The 22,835-nt window shown below is 40.2% G+C and overlaps 1 protein-coding gene across 6 annotated transcripts in view; it reads right to left on the bottom strand.

Annotated features, from left to right (window-relative positions):
* Window positions 1-22,835, bottom strand: part of peak1 (pseudopodium-enriched atypical kinase 1) — a 114,319-nt gene that overhangs the window by 21,333 nt on the left and 70,151 nt on the right. For all 6 annotated transcript variants that reach the window (XM_046037322.1, XM_046037321.1, XM_046037324.1 and 3 more), the window contains one exon: window positions 4,886-8,402. In XM_046037322.1, the coding sequence (XP_045893278.1) occupies window positions 4,886-8,271 (3,386 nt within the window). In that variant the 5' untranslated portion in view covers window positions 8,272-8,402. The remainder of the gene's footprint in view (window positions 1-4,885; window positions 8,403-22,835) is intronic.

Genomic DNA, 22,835 nt, shown 5'->3' with positions numbered 1-22,835 from the left:
ACATTCCTCTGTCTTTCTATAGACATCTTCCACACCACCAAAGGAAGCTTAGGCACCAAGTGAGATGTTTAGCTTTTTTTTTTTTGGTTTGGGTCAACTAAACACCATGCGCCAATACTGGAGATAAATCAAATAGATTGTGGAGTAATACTGTACTGTTACCTACTGCCAACACACAAAGTGAATAACTTAGTTACTCATTGACAAGTTTGCAGTGAATGCGGTAAACAGCAGGGTAACAAAAGAATGTTTACATGGTGTGACGAAAATAAGACTAGACCAAAGGTGAGATGCTTGAAAGTGTGAAGTATTAAATACACATAGGCTTACATGTTTGTGGCTAGACAGTTTGTGGATATGTCTCGTACAATACTGTAAAAACTAACTGTAATAACTGCTTAATTAATGATTCAGGTATTATAATAAAACCTGAATTCTTTTTGGAATCAAATAAGTAAATAAATGCTGCTTGTTGCAAACAGCTGTTTAGTGTTTTAATGTTGAAATGGATGGTCCCTGATGTTCATTGCTCAATATAAGCAGGGGAAACATTTAGTATGAGAAATACTGCATCGATTCTTCTTCATTGTTGACATTAGTTCTACACGCTAAACTTGGTATTGGCCAGAATTGAAAAGCCATCTAGTTACATTACTCAGCATTATCAGCTAAGTTCAGAAGATGTACACAAAAAAACTAATTCAGTGCTCTTCATGTGAGTAATTCATCATCCTCTGTGTGAAGTGAGTGAACGACTAACTGCATCTGACTGACAGATTTTGGTATCAAACTTTGGGTAATATATTGGGTACTCCCCAATATATGGTACAACATCATATACTCAATTTTAGCATGGCATAACCCAGACCTCCATATTAATGGTAAAAACTAGTGCATACTTCTTGCACCACTTGTTATATAGTGAGAGAAGAGACAGGCACTTCTGGAAGAAAGAAAAGATGACTAGCGTTGACGCTTTAGGAGGAGAGAAAAGGCAGGGAAGCTAGAAAAGAGACAGAATGGGGCCAAGCTCTTGACAGGATGGAGGAGAGAAATATTCAAGAATTCACATTGCTTTGGGCTCAAGGGGAGAGGAAAAATATGGAAAAATGTGGAACAAAGGCATGGAAGAGGAACAAAAGTTCCATGTATAATCATGCTCATTAAATGGGAATGTTCCTTTTTCACTCATTACATGACACCCCAGGAAGAGGCATTAAGGAAATACTGTAGAGTGTCCTGAGCTCAATTAATTGGCCGGGGGCCACATGCGTTTGTAGAATGTTGCATTTGATGCAACTTAGTATAATAGAATATGACTAATTAGGGCTGGACGATATGGCCAAAAATATTATCACGATAAAAAGTTTCATGTCTTTCATCGTTATTTCTTTCAAGTTCAAAGGCAGATTTTTCTCCTGAGTGAAAGCTGAAGAAACCTGACGGTTTTAAGCTTTTTTTCCAGTCCTTTTTCCTCAACAAAATAAACATTTTATTAAATAAATTAAGTCCTAATACAGGTATGATTCAAGTGAATCAAATCAAACATTTATTGAAATTTATTGAACATTTGTTATATTGTTATTGAAAAAAATTATATTGCGATAATTATTGTTTTATTGTTTGACTAATTATAAAAAACTAATTGTGCCAGTGTAGTGACCATGCCAAAAGAAAGAACATAGCCTCTCCCCTTTGTCTCCCCCAAGAGAAGGGGGGGTTGAGTATCACCCGTCAAGCATACGGGCTGACTCCATGCCTAAAATACCCAAAAAAGGAGGGGGTGAAAGGTTTGCTACATCAAACATATTTCCACTGTGGTTGGGAAGTTTCAACCATAAAAGCCACCATCTCCAGTGAAGTTAAGATTAATGACTCTCCTGGATTGTTAAAATGACAATTTAACCTTGTCCAGAGACGTAACCCCTCCCAAATCTAGGGGCTGTCAGGACCTCTAAATGGCCAAAAAGCCATAAACATAGACTCTAACATATTGCACAAACACACGCACAACAAGGGCTGCCTCCTCTTTTATTCGCACTGATAAGATCGCCAGACGCCAGAGGAAAGATACAGCCTCATATTCATTTTGAACTAAGAATATTCCCCTCACTATAAAGCTGTGTTGTATTACGCTGTTTGAGTTAAATAATCTTTGTTAAGTTAGGTAGTGGACCTCTTCAATTCTGAGTAGTTTATTACCATGTTTAGAAACTATGTTCAAAAGTGCTTTTACTTTTTTCCTAGTGCTCAGTTGTCTACTACTGTCTTGTGTGTTTAACTGATGACAAGTTCAAACACCTTCTTATATTTTCTTATTAAGAACATGTAACTGAAATCAGTTATTTTCAGTCTCCTTTCATGAAACCAGTGACTCAAAAGGAAAAAAGAGGTATAATATGCCATTGTTCCAAACTGTACCTCCCATGTTTCAGATACCTCCTTATATATTAACTAGTAAGAACAGGTAACAATCAATATTATCCTGGAAGTATTTAGTTAAACTGTTCTGTTCATTTGCTATGATCACTATAAAATGTTGTTTTAACTGTAACAATTCTAATCGTTACGACGATTAACACAATAGCTTTTCCTTTCCTTTTATCAAATGCTTAAAACTAAGAACTGTGTAACTGTTTATGGTATTTAAGAAAAGTGGTTGTATTATGGAAAGATATGTTAATAAAACATGCGCAAATAGACTTTAAGACATTACTTTATATTAAAGTTAAAACCTCGAGACACAAAAGGTGACTCCCACCGTGAAACTCTACCCCAAACTGATGTCACATGTCTGAAACAGAGGACAGATAAAGACCTCGCGCCCCTTTGTTCTCTCACTCTTGCTCTTCCGCCCTTCTCTCCAGAAGCCTCTCCTCGCAACCCAGCATCCTGTTCAAGAAGGTCCGGCCCGGAGAAACTCTTTTGTCTTAGCGGGAGATTTGACCCAACTATTCTTGTTGGAGCTTCACTGGGACAAAAACTTCCCCAGGCTATTTGTTTAATCTCAGCAGTGTTAACTAGCCTATATTCCTGAGGGCTCGCGATTAATGTATGTGTTTTATTTGATTTTGTTTGTTCAAAGTTATCAGACCGTTTAATTTACACAAAGTTTGACTCAGTAAACCATCAAGTTTCTTTCAAACCCTTATCTCAGTTTGAATTAGCACACTGCTCCCACAAACACCAACCAGATGAAGGACTCTGGGGCATCCCTGTTGACAAAAGACCAGCTCGAGAGGCCGCGCAGCGTGCCAAGCCTCTGAGGGGCCGTGAACGCAACCGTGCCACTGATTGTGAGCCTTCGACACCGGATGGTGGGGGAAACAACAAACAGTAAGGCAAAATAACCTCTGCATTCTGTGGTGGAGCTGGTGTCCTTTAACCCTGAACACCTATAGCCTCAATTTAACTTAGTTGTCACTGGCGTCCATTTGTTCCCTTATTCTTTAGAATCATGTTTTCCACAATAGCAAACTGAATTCACATTGAACCTCTATATCCCGTTGATTACATTCTGGCTGTTTTCTGTTTTGTTATTTCTTTGATATTCCTGTATTTACCCTCACTTTGTACTCACTTTAGTTAGCTAATAAAGTTTCACTTTGATCATGGTAACTTGTGTGTGTGTGTGTGTGTACTGTTTAGTGGTCCAGATCACTGTACGGAAAATTCACCTTCAGATTTGAGACTGACTGATTGATTAAACTAACTGATTTAGAATAATAACAATAACTAACTGATCATTAGTAATAATTGTGTAATTATTAGCTATACCCAGGAAATCCTGACAGCCTTGGGTGAACAGCTATTTCTTTGTCAGGTGGTGCCCCGAACGAGTGCTTATGATATAATATTTCCAAATATTATTATTCATAATTTCATTAACAAAGTGTAGTTCACTAAACTAGGTACAAGGATAGTGAGTGAGTGAGTGAGTGAGTGAGTGAGTGAGAGAGTGAGGCTTTGATGCAACTTGAGAAGCTAAAGGGAATATATGCCATCTGAAGCAGTGATTAATAGAGTAGAGGTTGAATCAGACTGCAGTTTGCTGACTTGTAACACACTGAGGTCCCTTCCTAAAGGAAGAACCGCTGAGCACAGAGCCTGCTGTTCAGGTAATAGATGATATTAGGGAAGAGACCACATAGGATGTGTAGCCCATGCAGTTGGTTGGGCAAGTAGGCGAGAAGACATGCCAAATAAAGATCAAACTAGAATCTGTGATGAGGGATTTGTATGATAGGGGGAGAAGCACCCTTGGCACTTTGAAGGAGCAGCTGGTAAAGGTTGAGCATCTTAATTTTATGCTGGGTGGCATGAAAGCTCTGAAGGGAATGTTTGTGGGTAATGGTAATATGGGCTTGCATGTGAAATATTAATTAGATGAGCAAGAGGTGAAAACTTGTCCAAACTTTGCTGGATTACTAACAACTACACTACAAACCGTAAAGACAATAACTATATATAATTAATATTGATTTAAACCATACTACACGTATTTGTGTAAAAGCCAATATTCACTTTACAGCAGCTAAAAGTACCATTGTCCCATGTTATATTTTTTTCTGGTGTAACAACTTCTCATCGAAGGTTATAATTTCAACAAGACTTAAATAGCAATAGACATGCACATGTGCTTACCTAGCAAATGACAAGATGGATTTTTGAACCCTAATTACACAGAGACATATCTCAGTATTGTGATGAAAAAATTTAAAGCCACATTCAATTTATACCTAACCAATTGGTTAAACCCCAGTTTTAAACAGAATCCTTACTATAAAGTGCTACTGTTGCAAGCTTTACTCTGTTCACTGGGCATCTTTTAATATAGTTGTGTTAGAAGAGTGAATAAAACCTGGGAAAAATCGTGACCAAATACCTGAAGTCCTTGCTGATGACATCACATGCAGTGGTTTGTGAGGGTGGTGTTTGCCCTGGGCTCAAATGTCTGGGTTCCTTGCTCTCATCAGGTGTCAGTAATGCAGTTTCTGTGCACTCCTCTACTCGCAGTTCTCCTTCTCCGTCACCAGGAGTGCTGCCACTGTCTGGTTTGTAAGTAAAGATGATGGTTGGCTTCTGGGTGGGATCCTCTGGTTTGGCTTCGGTGAACCAGTGATGTTGTTGGACTGGTGGTGGTGGAAGTATGTGAATTACTGTTCCATCAAGCCCAACCAGCTTGCCTTTCTCCTTCTCTCTCTCCACCCTCTCTCTCTGCTCATCCTCGTCTTTCCGCCTACGAAAAAAGCTCTTAAAGGAGATCCAGCGTTTGGGTTTGGAGCTTTCTGTTGAAATACGTCGCCCTTCTCCACCTGGACTTGCTTCACCTTCACTGGGTCGTACGGGAGAACTGGAAGCGGAGCTCTTGGTCCAGTTGCCAAAATGTCTCTGGAGGATATTAGAAGCGTGGTAAGGGGAAGACGTAGATCTAGGAGGGGGGAATGGGGCACTGGGCTCTGACCGGGGGCTAGAGAGTGGGACAGCAGCAGAGGCACTCTGGGATTTAGACAAAATCTTCGTGGGCGTTTCCTTCTTGGGCTTGGAAAGACAGCCATCAGTTGTGGAAAAGAGAGATTTGGGTCGGGTGAGTGTCTCTTTCATGGCATCAGGTGGAAGAGCATACAGCTCCTCAGAAGTGGGAGTTCTGGCTTGTGCTGAGGGTGACTCTGGTGGACAATTTGGAGGCTGAATGGACGCCACAATCTGTAAAAGCACAGCACTGGCCTCCTCCCTATGGCTTGCCAATGTTCCACAGGTCATAGTTAAGTCTGTATCATCATCTCTATTGCAAATAGCATCTCCACTTGTCTTGCAAATGTGTGACAGAACAGAATTCGCAGTAGGGCTGGTTTTAGGCAGGTTTGCAGAAATGGCAAGATTGGCAGGGGAATTTGTTGATGTAGTGGGAGAGGCCCCAACCGTGGAGGTCATTATAGTGCTTGTTACAGTGCTAGAGTCTGTAGTGGTTCTAGGTTGTAAATGTGGTACTTTTGACACTGCTTCAGGTGGAACTTTTGTCTCTTCAAAAGAGGCTCTCTCTGATGTGCCTCTACCAGAGATAGTTTTCTCTGTTGAGCAGGACTGGACACTCTCAGAGGATCCAATCTCTTCATAAGTATGGCTGGCTACCCTACTTCCTACCCTTTTTGGCTGTGGCTGTTCCCCACTGAGTCCCAAGAAGCTCTTGTACACAGCTAGGTTGTCATATGCACTTGGATTGATGACAATAGGTACCTTAACAGCATTCTTGGAGCTGCGAGCATAGGCTGGCTCATCTCGAATAATAATGGGAAAAGGGGGCATGCCTGCATTATTGAAACTGTTGAACTTAATCTCTGATAAATTGGGGGATTTCACAGGTACAGTTCTTGAGGATGAAAGTCCAGCAATGGGAGAAGTAGGAGCTGACTTGTGACTGCAGTGTTGAGTAGGGATGGAGGGGCCAGGATTACTCCCAACCCCTAGATCAACTTTAGGTATCTTTTGGCGAGGACTTGTGCTTGATGTCCACACTTCTTGGTAACGTATGCTCCCTGATTTCTTTCGGGAAGTACCTGACAGAGCTACAGATGTGGGTGATGTCGGCATCACAGGAGAAGATGGAGAAACAGGGGAGGTTGGAGACAGGGGCTGACCTAAAGGAGTGCTACAGAACAATGTAGGGCTGGAAGGTATTGACAGGTTTTTAGGTTTTGGTGTAGAGTCTGGAATCGGTTCATCTTTGTTGGCCATGGATGCTGACACATCCACAACAGTGTAAGGTTTACAGATCAATGATTTTTCCAAATTAACTACACGGTATGGTCTAGCTTGCTCCTCTGTGGGACTAAAACTAATAGTGACTGGTTGACCTGGAAGGGCCTGGGGCATTGGCATGCCTTCTCTGCCATCCTGATCTTCTAATCTAATGGCCAGGACAGCCTTGTGTGTTTCAGTCACCTTAAGTGGGCTCAGTGCTCTGTGGACTGGCTCCTTTTTTGGGGGAGGAGTGCAGGCTATAGGTGCCTTTGAAGATGTAGGAGAATGCAAGCCATTTCGAAGAGCAGAGGGGGCACTGCTCCCACTGCTGGAAGTTGTTCGAGAGTCCTCTGGCAGTGATGACGATGATTCTGGAGATGTGTTAGACTCAGAATTTGATAGGAAACCACTGCCTTGCATGTTATAGGGTCCATATGGAAGAAGAGCTCCATTGGAGTCCATGGAGGGGTATCCATTCAAGATCTCATCGTAGCTATCATCATAGTCCACTGCACAAATGCGCTGCAGTGACCGGTTGCGAAGTGGCACAGTATTCCACTTTTTCCCTGCAGTAAAATGCACTGGAGACAATGTGGCAGCACGAAAATTGGCAAATCGTGGTTGGCCTCGCATACGGATCTCCATAGCTAGTAACTCTTCATCACTTTCATCCCAGCTCTCATGTTCATCATCATCCCTTTCAGCCTCTTCCTCATCATCATCCTCCTCTTCTTCATCTTCACCTTCACTAGAAAATTCTGGGTAGCAAAATCGGCCACCCTCTGTGCTGATGATCTCGGTGCTATCATTAAGAGATACCCGTTTTTGAGCAGTGCCAGCACCACTACTGCTGCTTCCCATGGCTAGACAGCTTGAGGCTGGAAGGCCTCTTTCCAAGGACTGTCGGTATGAACTACTGATTCGTCCCCAAAACAAGTCCTTGGAACCGGAAAGAGGAGTCGGGCTAGAGCCAGGACATAACCCAGCAATTTCCTTTAGGACATCTGTCAGTCCACTGTTGTTGTTATTTCCACTAGGGGTCCTTGGGCTAAGTTGTCCATAACCCTCAATCTCCTCACTGCCATCCTCTCCTTCGTTGTTGTTGCTGGGCCCACCAGGCCTCTTCCGGTTCAGTCCATTGCGATTCCAGACCGTGAAGGCTGATGTTTTGCCATGTTCTATCACATTTGGTGGTTGTTGCAGGTTGCCATCTGAATCCAGTCCTGTAGAGGAGCAGGGCAGCATCATAGTGGGCTTAACAGCAATGGTTGGCTTCTTAGCCACTGGTGGACGGAAGTGTCCTGAGCGGGCAGAACCACTGCCAGCCCTTTGGGAGTTGTTTGTCAGGTTAGGGTTGGCTCTGGCCCCAGCAGGGGGTGGATTCTGTTGCTGAGTTGTTGGAGGCCTCTGCTCTGATGGAGGCTTCCCTCCACCGCTCTGAACCAAACAGTGCAGACTCTTAGGTTTAAAGCAGTTCTTGCACTCGCCTGGTTTCCACACGTGCTCGGTGAAAGTGCTGCAGGCAGACATGGCTGCCGGTCCAGTAATGCAGCCTATTGGGTCAGTGGACAGGAAAACCCTCCATGAAGCTACGAGCTACAGAAACTGTAGTACAACAATGATGAATACTATTCAAGCCTCAAGTGGGGGGGATACTGGACCTGAAAAAGAGAACAGGAGAGAAAGGTATAAATCAAACAATTTTTAATGTGAATTTATACGTCACCTAAACAATCTGCATAGAGTAACTGGAAACTTTGTTAATTACAAAGTTGTCCATGTAGGACCAAAATACTGACCCAAACAAAGAAAATTAGATCCAATTACAATTACACTTTTCACACACAGAGCTAAACTGAAGTAAAAATTATACATTGGAGCAGAAGAGGGAAACAGAAAAAGCAGTGTAGGAGAGAATTAATTAGGAAGGCAGTACCACATTGTCTCCATTAGGTGGCAATCTTTCCCTACTTAGCAGCCAATCTATTAAATGGGGCAGTCATCTATCTCCCCCTAACCCTAAAATGGACATGTAACTCGAAAAGCAGAGGGACAGAAGTGAAGCGGATTAAGGGAGCTTATTCTTGTATTGCTCTACTGAGTTGTTGTTGGCTGTTTCAGCCAGGCTTAAGTGAGATAAAGGTTCTGATATTGTCATTAAATCAAAACCTCAATGTTCAAAATCTTATGAACTAGATCTTACATAAAAAACGGAAATCAAAAGAGCTTCAGCTGTGTGGTGGACAATTCAGCAAGACAATGATCCTAAGCATACAGGCAAGGCCATACAGTGATTGTCCTTAACTGTTAGTCACCTAACTTTTCACTTGCTGAAAACCAGATTGAAAGAAAAAAACAAAACAAATTGAAGAAGTCTGCAGCAAGGCGTGCAGTCAGCAATACCAATGAACATTCAAGCATCTAAAAAAGTCTGACTTCAGGTATTGACTGCAAATAATTTGCAACCAAATATGGCTTTTTATTTTATTTTAGTTTGTCCAATACAATTTGGTCCCCTAAAAGTGGGGGATATATGTATGTAAATGCATATGGCACGAAAGATGGCAAATAGTCATTCTTTAATTTAAAACTGAAGGTGCATAGTAGATTGCCAAACAGCAACAAACAAAAATATATCACTCTCCTTCTACTACACTTCACATACAAAAGAAATGGATTTTTAAAAATCACACCATTAAGTCTTTGTAAGATAACAAAGACTGACATTTAAAAACTAGGGCACAAGCATGGTCACAGGTTATCAGCACCAGCACATACCAGACACATCCTGTTTTCTTGGCCAATTTGATTAAGCCCCACTTCAACGCAAATCGAGTGTTGCTCAAGTAACCAATTAAAATTCATTTGTATGTTACATAATCTGACACAGTTTTCACATTATTTCTACAGCTGAAGCATGCTCTGGGTAGGCCACAACTTCAAGGGTAAAACATAAAACAGTGAAAGCCTTCAGTGTGGATAGAAACAAAGTGAACTTCTTAGGAGATCATCCATACATAGTGTGAGATATGTCTGAAAATGAGGAACTCATATTGTTCTACTTTAGATGATGACTGATTGCACAATGACTTCACAAAGAGCTCAACATACAACAACTGAATCATGGGTTTAATATGCTTATAAACACTGGCCCTCCTTCTCTTCGCTTCTGCTATAGATTGTGTCATTATTCTGTCCTATTATGGGTGACCCAAACCTGCATTTCATCAAATAAAGCTAGGGCTATGACTCACTGTAGGGCTGAGACTGACAGGGATGGGTAAATCAGTTTTCTCATCCATCTAACAAGGTCATAGGTGTCAGATCCTGTACGGAAGGATGTTACCATGACAACTCCCTGGACCTGCCCATGGCCAGACACAATAAAGCAGGAACTCTTGAATCAAACTTTGCTGACCAAATCATGATGAGTTGGGGGAAGGATTTATCCTGCTACACAGCACAGGCCACATCCTCACACGACACAAAGGCTGTCAATGTGACACGTAAGCACTGGAAATTTCATCCAAAAGAACAACCCAAAAAAAAGTAATTACCTAGTCAAATATGTTTTTCTCCATATAGATGCTCCTTAGAAGGAACAAAAGCAGTATTTTTTTCATTTACAACAATAGCATCCAGAATCATTTTCTCAACTCAAAGCCCCTGTCCTCCTTGAAACACAACAAGGAAAATTTTAAGACTTTGATTTGCACAGCTGTAATGCAGCTGTTGCACAAGTATTTTTCATATGAGAAATAAAGGGATAGCAGAGAAAGGCATAAAGCAAGTGGTATTAACATTTTTGCACATAGAGAAAAGGCTGAGTTTATGAGATTTGCACCAGAGACTTTATTTGTAACTATATTATTTCTTTCCTGACAGACTGCGGAAGGAGTGGCAAAGGGAACAGATTTTTTTTGGAATCAAGATAAAGCATTCTATTGTGTTTATTTTCTTCAAAGCAGCTAGATGGAATTATGAAAAGCAGCTCACAGGGTGCATTGTAATAAGATAATTGAGTTTTTCATTCCTTTGTGTTTCTGATCACGCTTTTGAGAATCAAGAAATATCTGATACCCAATATATATCACATACACTTTTCCACCAACAGAAACACCTGGTGGTGGATGTGACAGCATATTTTACTTTTCCCTCAGCCACCATTAAAATTCCACTGTTGCTTCATTTTCCTTACTTCCACAGTGGGAGCTGATATGACACTGTCTCCACCAGCCAGCAACACATACTGATATATTTTAGTTTCTCATTAAGCTGAAGGCAAAAAGTAGTGCCATGTTGTTACTGACAAGACCCCACAACATTTAATCTGGGATGACAGTTATACCTTGGGGACACCAACAATCCCATCTGCACAACAATCCTTTCCTAAACCATGCAGTCCATTATTTTTAGTCCACACAGCTCGTAGTGCGGGGCGCATCATTAAAATATGATAACTCCAGACAACATACAGAAAGAGGGGGAAAGCCTCTTTGAAACAAGCAATCTCTCATGCTTATATAATCTTCTTGTTTGAACTAAAAATGATTTTATCTGTGGTTATACTCATTGCAATATAAGTGTTCCTACTCATGGCCATCAGCCAAATAATGGACTGCTATTTTTGTGTTACTGTCATTATGTAACAGATATTACACAACACAATTGAAATGTGATGAATAAAACAATCCAGCAAATTGGTTTCAATACAAAGCCCTCAAGAACATAGACTATTTTCGGTACTACAGATGGTTGCATAAAGACAGAAAATGTGGAACCACACTCACACAATACTATAAAGATGATGTTTTTCTCCTCAAGTGTTTGGGATTGTTCTATGATATTGACAGTGTCTCATTGATCCAGCCTTTGCGTGTGTCCACAGTGTTATTATGCAGCATCTTTGATTTGAGAGATATGAAGCACCACTAAGACACAAGCCACGGGCAATTATTGGAAAACAGGATGCTTTCGTTTCTGCCTGTTCCTTTCCCCCCAGCCTTCTCTGATTTGGCTGTCAAACATTCAGTGAAACCTATTGAATAAAGAGTTATAGCTAACCAGCTCCAACACTGAGAAATGCATAAAAACATGCAGACTTTAATTTGTCTACATTGAACACCCTTGTTGCCTGCTTAGTTACTCTCCTCAGTCTCGTTTTTGTTCATCACCGACATGCTTGTCATGCATATTTGATGAGGCAAAAGCCATTTGTGTCGATAATTTAAAACAATCCCGTATGTACAAAGGCTGATGGCTGTCTGAGGTAATGGAATGACAGCTTAGACAGTCATCTGAGCAGTCACTCATCTTCATTTTTCTTAAACATATCAACAATTTCATATTTCATTAGGAAGTTTCAACTGACAGCATGAAGTTGGGAGCGTGCAGCTTAGAATCCAGTCACGGGCATGGTTTGTGGGAACAAGCCAATCGTCAGAACTAGAGTCTAGTTTATTTGTTCACTCAGTATAGCGATGCACCCCCCTGTGCTACAGTTATTTTGTTTTGTAAATGGTCCATTACATGTGTCAACACACCTACTTTGCAGATTACACTCTTTTAGGTACTGTACAACCAATTTGAGAGAGTGAAGTATATAGGTCTTTCCCCCTGACTATTTAAAATTGTACTAAAATCTGAATCTCAAGATCTAAATTTAATCTTAACTTAACAAATGAAATGAAGAGATGAGGAAAACATAATTAAGCGGCACTTATTTCAGAGTAAACAAGATTTGGAGTGCAGGAAGGAGGGAATGTGTCTAAATCTACTCCTTACATATAGCTGTTATGTGCCATGTCTTTGCTCTGGGATGCTTCTGGTTTACAAGGACAACCCAGAGAATTGAGTGCTTGTGCTTGAGTATTTGTGTGTGGGCTTGCATTAAAAACACCTGTGATTTTTCCCTTTAGAAGCATTTCAATGAACTATCATATATTTGGTAGAATAATATGTGCCTGTGTGTATTTGATCCGAATAGCAACAGTACTCTGATAAACTGTCTGTGTGTAACTGCTGACAGAAAGTATACATCAACATGGACACAAACACTTCTTTCTGGAACAAGTAGTTGTAAAAGGTGAAAGGTCAGGATGCCACATTGCAGGGGTTGCACTCATTATTCCTGATGTTAACCTCAGCTGCCCCCAAGTCTGTCTGCTTCTCCTCTCATGCATAACTATTTTTTTCCATTTACTAATGTTCTTTGTTGTTTGTCTTTTTCCCTTTGGCACACAATTTCCCACTCTCTTCTCTTTCCATCTCCTTGTCCCTGCCCACTCAGTCTTTATTCAGGCCTTTTCTCACTTTTGCCATCTCCTCAGAGATATGTAAATCTACTTTTCTTTCTGTCCCTCTTTGTTTCATCAGTACTTCAAGATATAACAGTCAGACTGAACTATTGCAAACCATCAAAACACACACTAGAACGCACAAATAATGAATTAAGCTCTGGCCACCAAAGTTAAAAATTGCCAAATAAACACACCAAAATTTGGCAATACAATATTCATACCATTAATTACTGACTTACTTCATGTGTATACACCTTCAACTGATTATTTCATTATTTTGTCCGTCCTACAAGGTTTTTTTCATCCATGTTTTCAGTGGAAATGAGTGAGCCCATCTGTGCTGTCACAGATTGTGATTTGTTAGTAGGCCAAAGTAAGACATTTAGAAATCTCACAGCTATATGAAGACCACTGATGCTGCTTTCATGCGGTCACTAGGGTTGGGCGATGTCTCTCAAATCATGATGCTGGCTCAACATTGTGATGGCGATGGACGATTGCATCTTTGATTGGCCCAACACTAGCCTACAACAACAAAAAACACATGCGCACACATAGATTCATGCCTACGTGCATGAGTCAATCCCATATTCCCTATAAAATTCTGCAAATCCAGTGGTGCCACTTGTGGCTTTCTGTCAATGACAAAAATCTGAAAACAACAAATCAGTCACACAGATGACAAACACCACACAAACCAACAAAGCTTTGCCTCATTAAAAACAAAGATAAGTCAAATGTAATGGGAAGTTCCAGAGCTCTTTCTGTTAGGTTTCCTGTGATTGCACTTGCAGAGTTAGCCGTGCAGATGAAATGCATGGTTAGCCCTCGATCTGTGGCCATCTGCTCCTGATTTGATAGCAGCAAACACTGTCTGGTTTAGTGCCAGGTGAGAAATCACACAACACCTGCTGCTTGGTGCCACTACCACCAAGACACAAACCCCATGGGAGTGCCAAGTGAGACCCAGACTTGTACTTAGATAAGAATAACTTCTGAAGAGCGAGTGGTAGGATAGAACTTTATTTACTGAATGCTGCCCTAGTGAGGCTTATGCATAAAACATTTCTCTCAGTTTGTGACTTTTAAAAAAAGGAAGAAATAGTTAACAAAATCACTTTAGTATGCGGTGAATGAACCAGCCCTGATCTTAGCAATAGTGTGAATGCAATCACATGTGCAATAGGAGAACAGATGAGAGAGACAATCTCTCAGAGTGAGAACTTTTTCTCCATTTAACCCAACAGTCACACAGCAAATAAAAATAAGAGAGCAAATCAAACTATTTTTTTCCAATATTGTCTTTTAACCGAATCCCAACCCAATTAAAATGGAGTCAAATATACTGTACGTGCTTACAATTTTAGACTGCCTTTAATATGACTCAGCAGGCAAAACATAGGACTTTCACCTATAAATCACGTTTTGTCCTTGAATGTATAATTACAAATAAACCTTTTTTAAACAAAGAAAAGAAAGCAAAAAGTGACATTTAACTGGCAATATCACACAACTGTTACACAAAGGGATGTTTTTGAATATCGCAAGCCTATTTTTTACTTTTATACTATCTTTTCATCTTTTTCATTCCTACTATACACCTGAGGTCTCCTTCATCACTTCCCCCATCAGTTATAGCTCAGTGAACTGACATGCCAGAGAAATACTCACTCTGAGGGAGATAAAGCATTTGGGGCCTGTCAGAGACAGACTGTGAGGACGCCACTATGCGTTTAGCAAACCAATACGCTTCTGCCAGAGACGAGTACAACCACCCCAACTTCATCTTTATCCCCTGTTTCCACCTGCTAAGATTGATCCTGACTCAGGCAGACCAGTGTCTGGCTGTAAGACTGGCTGTCTGGTGGTTTGTGTCGGTGTGTGCTTGTGTGTGGGAGTGGTGCGAACATGTGACTGCAGCAGACAGGATGATAGACTGTATGCAAACAATGTCTAAATGTGAGCTTGTGCGTAGGTGAGACAGTGAGAGGCAAGCAACATCTCTGCATCTTTAAACACCCTGTTTTGGCTTCAACATGCCCACTTCACAAACGCAAAACATGCCTTCAACCCAGATTACTACCCAATAGTGGTAATAGTAATGGTTCCACTACTACTACCACCAATCTTAGTCACATGCTCTTAAGCCCTGCATATCTTGCCAGTTGACAACTCCAAACTCGCCACACTGCTGACAAGGGACTTTTTGTATTTAGATGTTGGGGTGGGGGTGTGTAGTACTAGGGGATGAACATGACATCTCCTGATTTTCTCTGGAAAACCGCAAATAACTACTGTGGCAATGAACCCAACACTAGGACCAGAGTCACTTGATAGTATAAAGAACTGACTGCACATATGATTAACCAACTCTAAAGGGTGGATTTTGTGCTAGGTTGCTCTTGTAATGTAGATAACCAGCCTGTTCAGCTTTATACATTGTCTGTAATGTAATCCTGCATAGGATAGGACAAGGAAACACAGTGTGTTCACACACCAGTAAGTATTGTCACAAGCATAGGGAGGGTTTTATATATATTCACAGATCATAGAAGTAGCTGTTTTTTAGATTCTCTGATACCACAGCAATGTGTGTTCCCTGTAGTAAACATAGAAAGCGAACGTAAAAGTTGCACTTTATAGGTTTTGTCATTTGTATACAAAGCATGTAAATTCCTGGTGACATTTAAAGGACGACATGTGCACACAGGGGACACGCATAAGTAGAAGACTAAAGCTTAAATATGAAGTGCTGAGACATACAGTGTCAGTGAATAGGGGGGAAGGGTGGGAAACAAGTGAAAAGAATAAGATGTAAAGAAGTGAAGCATCAAAACCACAGACAGAAAGTCTGCATTTAGAGTTCTACCACTCTCACCTCTCCACAGAGAGGCAATGTATTTCCCCTGAAAAAAGCCAGTATGCCGAAGACAGAGATTCATTTCCCACCCGGAGCACGTTTACTGAGAGAGAGTCGGCGCTCGCTGAGCCTGGTACATAATAGTGGAATAACTGAGGCTGAAAGCTGAAGCCATGAGGAGATGGGATATGGGATTTTCTGCTGCTTTATGGCAGAGGGCATATACGATAAGACAGACGTGTCACAGGGATAGACAAGAGCAGAGCAGATATGAAATAGGAATGGAACTGCAGAGAGAGAAGCCAAGCAGTGGGAGAAAACTGTACTGTACTCAGTTGTTTGTTAAGGCAACAGTTAAGCCAGTGTCTGCCACCACAACTTCTTTAAACAAGTATTTTAATACTACAACCAGAAGGTGTGAATTGTAAAAAATCCTTCCATTTGATAGCGTCTTTGCTGTTTGCTAAGTCCCATCTGTTATTAATGAAACAGCTTCCAATCTTAATGTAAAAAGAATACACAAAATATATGAATCCCATTACATTAGTGTTACATACTGAAAAAGGTAAGTACATGCTTTTTCAACAGCTTTTAGAGGTTTTTCTTTAGCACACACCTTTCCTGGCAGGACCAAAAATGCACATACAAATGAAATGAAAACACCTTTATTTTAACAAGGTCAAAGATTTTTTTCTTTGATCAACAAACTTTTCTTAAAGTTGTGAGTGTTCACAGAGTTTGAAAGTTTCTAAATTACCTCAAACAAATCTTTGGCATCTCTGTACTGTAATTTTTTGTTAGATATTGTGTGACATATACACCTATCTTGATATTTCTGTAATATGGTAACTTAGGCTGATAAATTGGTGTGGCTGATTTGTAGGTCTAACCATGATCTGCACTGCAAACTCACATATCATTGCACCCTATTACCTATTCTGTCTATCAATAAATAATTCCACCTGTTTGTTGTGGGGGATATAATTAACCGCCAGTTAGGAGTATATCCAGTACAACTATAGCCTCTGAGCAGAAGTTCAGCACTTTGGTGAAGGACACTCTGACAAGAGTAAATGAAGTGCAGGCTGCTTCCTCTCCTCTGATTTTCTCAGCATCATCCATGGATTTAAAGTGACAACCTTCAAGCATCTCCCCCAGCTTTTCAAGTACTGCCACCTCAAAGTTCAGTTAGTGGTGCCATTGACTAATCTCTTCACTTAGTCATGGGTGCTGATGGTGTGTAACAAGCCTCTTTCAGTATTGTCTTTGGTTGAAAAAAAAAAATTATGTGGAATGCCATTACCCATGTGACAATGGCAGGTTTGGAAAAATCTTCCTGAGCCATGTGTATGAGTGTGTGTTTTCAGTGTGTATGTGAGTGTTGGCACACGCCAACCAGCTTTCACTTTCAGAAGCAAAGCCACTCTGTGTCACAGATGACTTGTTCCACATAATTCCCAATTTCTACCAAATTTCAGCTGCTGTCCGGAGAGTGAATCCGCTGTATGTCACTCCAGTTTCAAGGAGCTTTTCTGCAATCATGACGCTCATTAGCTGCTCAATTTAACCTCTGTTTTGAGTAAAATCAACTATTCAGCTGACATAAAATGTGTTCTCTCACTTATGCGTAAAGTGCAGGCTCAATGGACTAAAAAAGCATTATCTTGAAAATGAAAAGGGAAAAGTCCTCTCTGCTTAGTAAGTTTTTCTCTATTCAGACAGACAATGACAGCTGAGAGAGACATTGAGCATGTGAACCCTGTAACCAAAACAATTATTCCTAGTCTGGAAGACCAGTGAAAAAGGCTTCTCCTATACAGATCCCAGACCGAGGCTTTAATGGACAAGACTAATATCATAGCCTACTGTTTTATCCAAGTGTTGAAAGTCACCAAATATCAGCCTCTAGCTCATAGTATTTGCAGGAGCTCCAGGGTAGAATCCCTAATCAGAATCATTGGAGTTTCTTTTCAGTCTTTATGAAAGATATGCCCATGTTCACAAGTATTGAATGAACTAAAGGCCAGTGGAATAAATAAAATGATTCTTACAGTGGTGAATCTCATTTAAAAATATATAAATTCTACATAACAGATAAATGGCTAACCATCACAAGCAGCCAGTTTACAATTAAGATTTATTAGCCAGAAGAGATTCATGTATCTTGAGCTCACTAATTTGGTCAGACACAGATGTGTAAATTATACCATTGAAGTTTACGTGATCTGCACAAAGTGCTGCAATGAGAAAAATTGTCTATATAGCCTTGCAAAACAAACTATAAACCAGACTTATACTATGAGACTTATGTTCCAAAAACTGAGTAGCAGTGAGTGACATGGTATATAATCTACAGAATCTCCCTTGAGAGTTACTTTCACAATACAAACAGCTCAGTGGACAGGCAACATACAGAACACCAAGAAAAGAGGAGGAACAGAGGACTCAGCCAGTTGCAAATACTAGTAGAAATGGCATCGTCTTATGAGCCAATTTATGAGAAGTATTGTAATGTACTTTTGCATACTTCAATATAGAGAGCCTGGTGTATAGTAAGTGAGTAACGATAGTCAACGTGGTAATGATCTTACCACAGTTAACTATGGATGATGGATGATATATGTAAATCACCAGGGGGAAAAAAAGACATATCATATGCATTAGAAACAACAGCTTTACAAGGTAAAAATCCTGCATCCACACCTGATGCAATACATCTGTGTTATATAAGAGCCATCCATCCAAACCCTGCATACCGAAAGCAAGACAGTGACAGAAAAAAAGAGTATGGGAGTGTTGCATGTGTAATAGCATTTATGAGTTGTTACATACACGAGGACCCAATTTAACAAATGAAATTACCGGGAAAAAACATTGGCTAACATTATGCTATAACGCAACACATATGGAGCAACAAGAAACATCTATCAGCGACAGTTATTCCACGTTTGTATTTGTAAAACTTTTTGTGTGAATCTCCTAAAATATTACACTGAATACAAAAAAATGTACACCACACAATACTTAAGGTGGACTCAAAAAGGCTTGAGAAATGGTTTTCATTGTGGATTGGACTTCACCATGTTCATGCTGCATCAAGGGCTCATCCATATTAATGAAACACAAGATGGACTGAATCCACTGTGATGTACTAAGTGGTTAGATGGCTGGCTCTGTGTGTGTGTGTATGAATGAAGGGTGGAGGGTTTGTCTGTGTTTTAGTGTGTATAGCAGTCTTGTGTCTATGTATGTGTTGCTGTTTTGTGTGTGTGCAAACAGAGGCTTTGGGAATTTACAGCAAGTAAATTAAGTTCACTGGACAGTCACAAAGCCTTTTAAAAATGACAGGATAGGACAGCATATAATAAACATGGAATAAATTATCAAGATGAACTGAAGTACTAAATCCTAAGTGTTGGACAATATCAACAGTTTGGTGTAGTTTCTTTCCTGCCAGTGAAACACTATTTTATGTTTGAAGAGAAGACAGTTGTTTCATCTTTTAGCTGGTGACAGCTAAATTTGAGCTTCAAATCAATCGTGGGGGTGTAGATATTGTTTTTGGGCTGTATTCTTTGAACAGGGGAAATATCTTGCTGCTAAATATGTACTACCTACCATATATACTGCAGAAAGATTTCTTGCAGTGTGTAAGCAAATCTCCTCATTATTTCATTACTAGTATTTTCACTGCCAAATGCACATGAGGATCTGGAGTGGGCAAATCCAGTTGCTTGCAAACTGAGCACATATTTTAGCCACAACATTTACTAGGCCTCCTCTTTAGCTCCTTCAAGCCTCAAGTCTTTCCAGAGTAAACAAACTAAAAACATGGGACTGTACAAGCCCTTTAGTAGTAGTGTTGACAGACAGTGCTGAGCAATGTGATAACCAAACGACCTCTTTATATACACTCACCCCCGCCCACAGCTGATTCACTGACAGATTCATCTTAGAACAGCCTATGCAAAACCAGACGATGCTGTCAAAACAATGTCCTCACTGTAGTAGTTCGGTTCAGTCATTAGCCCTTGGCAGTTACAACTGTCAGTCTCAGTTGCTCAACAATCCCACAAGATGGTAGGATGCAGTTTAGTTTCAATATAGTTGGTGGGGATCTCAACTTTTAGACAAAAATTTGCTTTAGATGACTTAATTTTTTCATGTTAAACATGTTAAGTTTCCATTTGAACAAAAAGTTAAGGATTTCTGATCAAAACGCACACATGAGTAGGAATATGTGCATGTGGAACATAGCTATACGGATAAGAATTCAAATCTGACATCTCTCTGTCAGTAAGACCCACTGCGTTACATTCAAGAGGCAACCTCCGGGGTTGCAAAATGAAGCCAACGCGAAGTGCTAACAAGAACAGTTCCTCAAATGGGCCACTTAAGGCTCGCTCCAAAAAGATCCCCATAGACCCCCATTTTAAAATGTTCAATTTTATAGAAGAAATTAACATGTTTACAGCCTGGTACAAAAAACAGTAATGGGTTCTATAGCTAATTTCCCCATTATTGGAAACTGTGCAGGGGTTGTTTTCTTACATAACGCACCCGTATGTAACCATTACCTTTCTGCAGCCTGAAGGCTCAATATGCAGTTTCTGAACATATTCCATGTAAAGAAGATGGGTGAATTCATGCACTATAGTCACAATATAATATGATCCGTTTGCTACTACACTCTGAGCAGGAACTGCTCAAGGCAAAATCTGGGTCTATTTGGCTGATTAGGAGCATATTCAGGTATCAAGTGAGAAAGGGAGAGGTAGCAGCAGAGACTCAAAAGAGTGGCTCAAAGAGTGAGTGAACTAAAAAAAGAAAAGAGAAAAAAAAAAAGAGCAACAACATTCCAGCGCAGTGTTTGGTATTGTGCAAGCTCTGGGAGAGCTGTTGCAGTCTAGCCTGGGAAAGAGCCAGTGCAGGTCTCTGGGGAGACCGACCCACTCGCCTAAAGACAAACACCAACAAAGTGGCAGAGCAGACACAGCCAGATGTGTGGGAGTGCATTATAAACACAAAGCAACAAAGATTTATAGACACACACACAAAATACTCCAAAGAGATACAAATACAGAGTATCATTCTGAATATCAATAAAATTATACTTACTCAAAATGAAATTAGGTATGCAATATCGATGTCATAAAACCTCTGCTCTGCATTTTCTTTTTAATTTTCTTTTCTTTCTTAGTACCAGTACCAATACCAGTGATATTCCACATTTCTTGATACCAAATTTGATACCATGGTAAAAAACAAAACAATAAATCCCATGTACTTTACATACACTCCTTAAATAAAAACATTTGAACATTACAAAGAACAACTAACAGCTGTGAAAGTTGTGTGGATGTCCAGCACATATAAGAGGTGGTTTGTTACTCATTTCTTAACTTTTTATACTATATTGGCAGTGGTTTGAGATTTCTATGTTGAAAAACCAAAAAGTTTTTAAAGATTGAAATAGGTTGTTTTAAGACAGTTCCTAACTTTGCCTACAGTGACAGGCATGACCAATATTCAGTTCTTTGCGCTCTCCATTACATCATTGTTGATCAAAACTGTAAAAGATCTACCAAAAGTAGCTCTCCAACATATCCCAGAAGTGGGAGAAATTGAGGCTTTGACACAGAGCTACCTAAAGTAACAGCTGCGAAAACCGGTAAATGTTAGTTATTACACTAACTACACCCGGGTTTCCATACACGATTCTTACTGTTTTTGTTTTCGACGAGTCGAGGCGGAGCTGTCGCTGCACTTGTTGACCTCTTTCCCCAGTGCCTAGAAAAACGAGTATCGTCATATTTTCAGAATTTTGACATCGATTTGGTAGAGAAGTATCGGTTCTCGTGACATCCATAGTATGTAATATAATACATACTGTAGCTCCACACTTTAAATAATTACTGTTAAACTTGTTAAAACTAGTGTTACTGCTCATTTTAGAGAAGAGCATCATTTTAGACCTGCCTTTTGAAACGTAAATATTACATTATGATCAATAGTGGCCATATATTAACTTTAAGTGACAAGTAAAGAGATATTCTACTTGCCTGACTGACTACCACAAAAATTCACATTCCACAAATCTTGCATTGAATTATAAAATTAGAGATGCACCGATCGATCAGTTTTGGACCGGTGTTGACAGTTTTCGGCTGGCTCATGTTGCCAACTTTTGCACATACAGGTGCTGGTCATATAATTGGAATATCATCAAAAAGTTCATTTATTTCAGTCATTCCATTCAAAAAGTGAAACTTGTATAATGTATACATTCCCATCCCACACAGACTGATATATTTCAAGTGTTCATTCCTTTTAATTTTGATGATTATAACTGACAACTAATGAAAAATGAAAATTTGAATATTGTGAAAAGGTTCAATATTGAAGACACCTGGTGCCACACTCTAATCAGCTAATTAACTCAAAACACCTGCAAAGGCCTTTAAATGGTCTCTCAGTCTAGTTCTGTAGGATACACAATCATGGGGAAGACTGCTGACTTGACAGCTGTCCAAAGGACGACCATTGACACCTTGCACAAGGAGGGCAAGACACAAAAGGTCATTGCTAAAGAGGCTGGCTGTTCACAGAGCTCTGTGTCCAAGCACATTAATAGAGAGGCGAAGGGAAGGAAAAGATGTGGTAGAAAAAAGTGTACAAGCAATAGGAATAACCGCACCCTGGAGAGGATTGTGAAACAAAACCCATTCAAAAATGTGGGGGAGATTCACAAAGAGTGGACTGCAGCTGGAGTCAGTGCTTCAAGAACGCACAGACATATGCAAGACACGGGTTTCAGCTGTCGCATTCCTTGTGTCAAGCCACTCTTGAACAAGACACAGCGTCAGAAGCGTCTCGCCTGGGCTAAAGACAAAAAGGACTGGACTGCTGCTGAGTGGTCCAAAGTTATGTTCTCT

This window comes from Micropterus dolomieu, linkage group LG22 (genome assembly GCF_021292245.1).
Source record: "Micropterus dolomieu isolate WLL.071019.BEF.003 ecotype Adirondacks linkage group LG22, ASM2129224v1, whole genome shotgun sequence".
NCBI lineage: Eukaryota > Metazoa > Chordata > Actinopteri > Centrarchiformes > Centrarchidae > Micropterus > Micropterus dolomieu.
The sequence above is the reverse complement of the archived record's forward strand: the minus strand, read 5'-3'. Positions and strand labels throughout refer to the sequence as shown.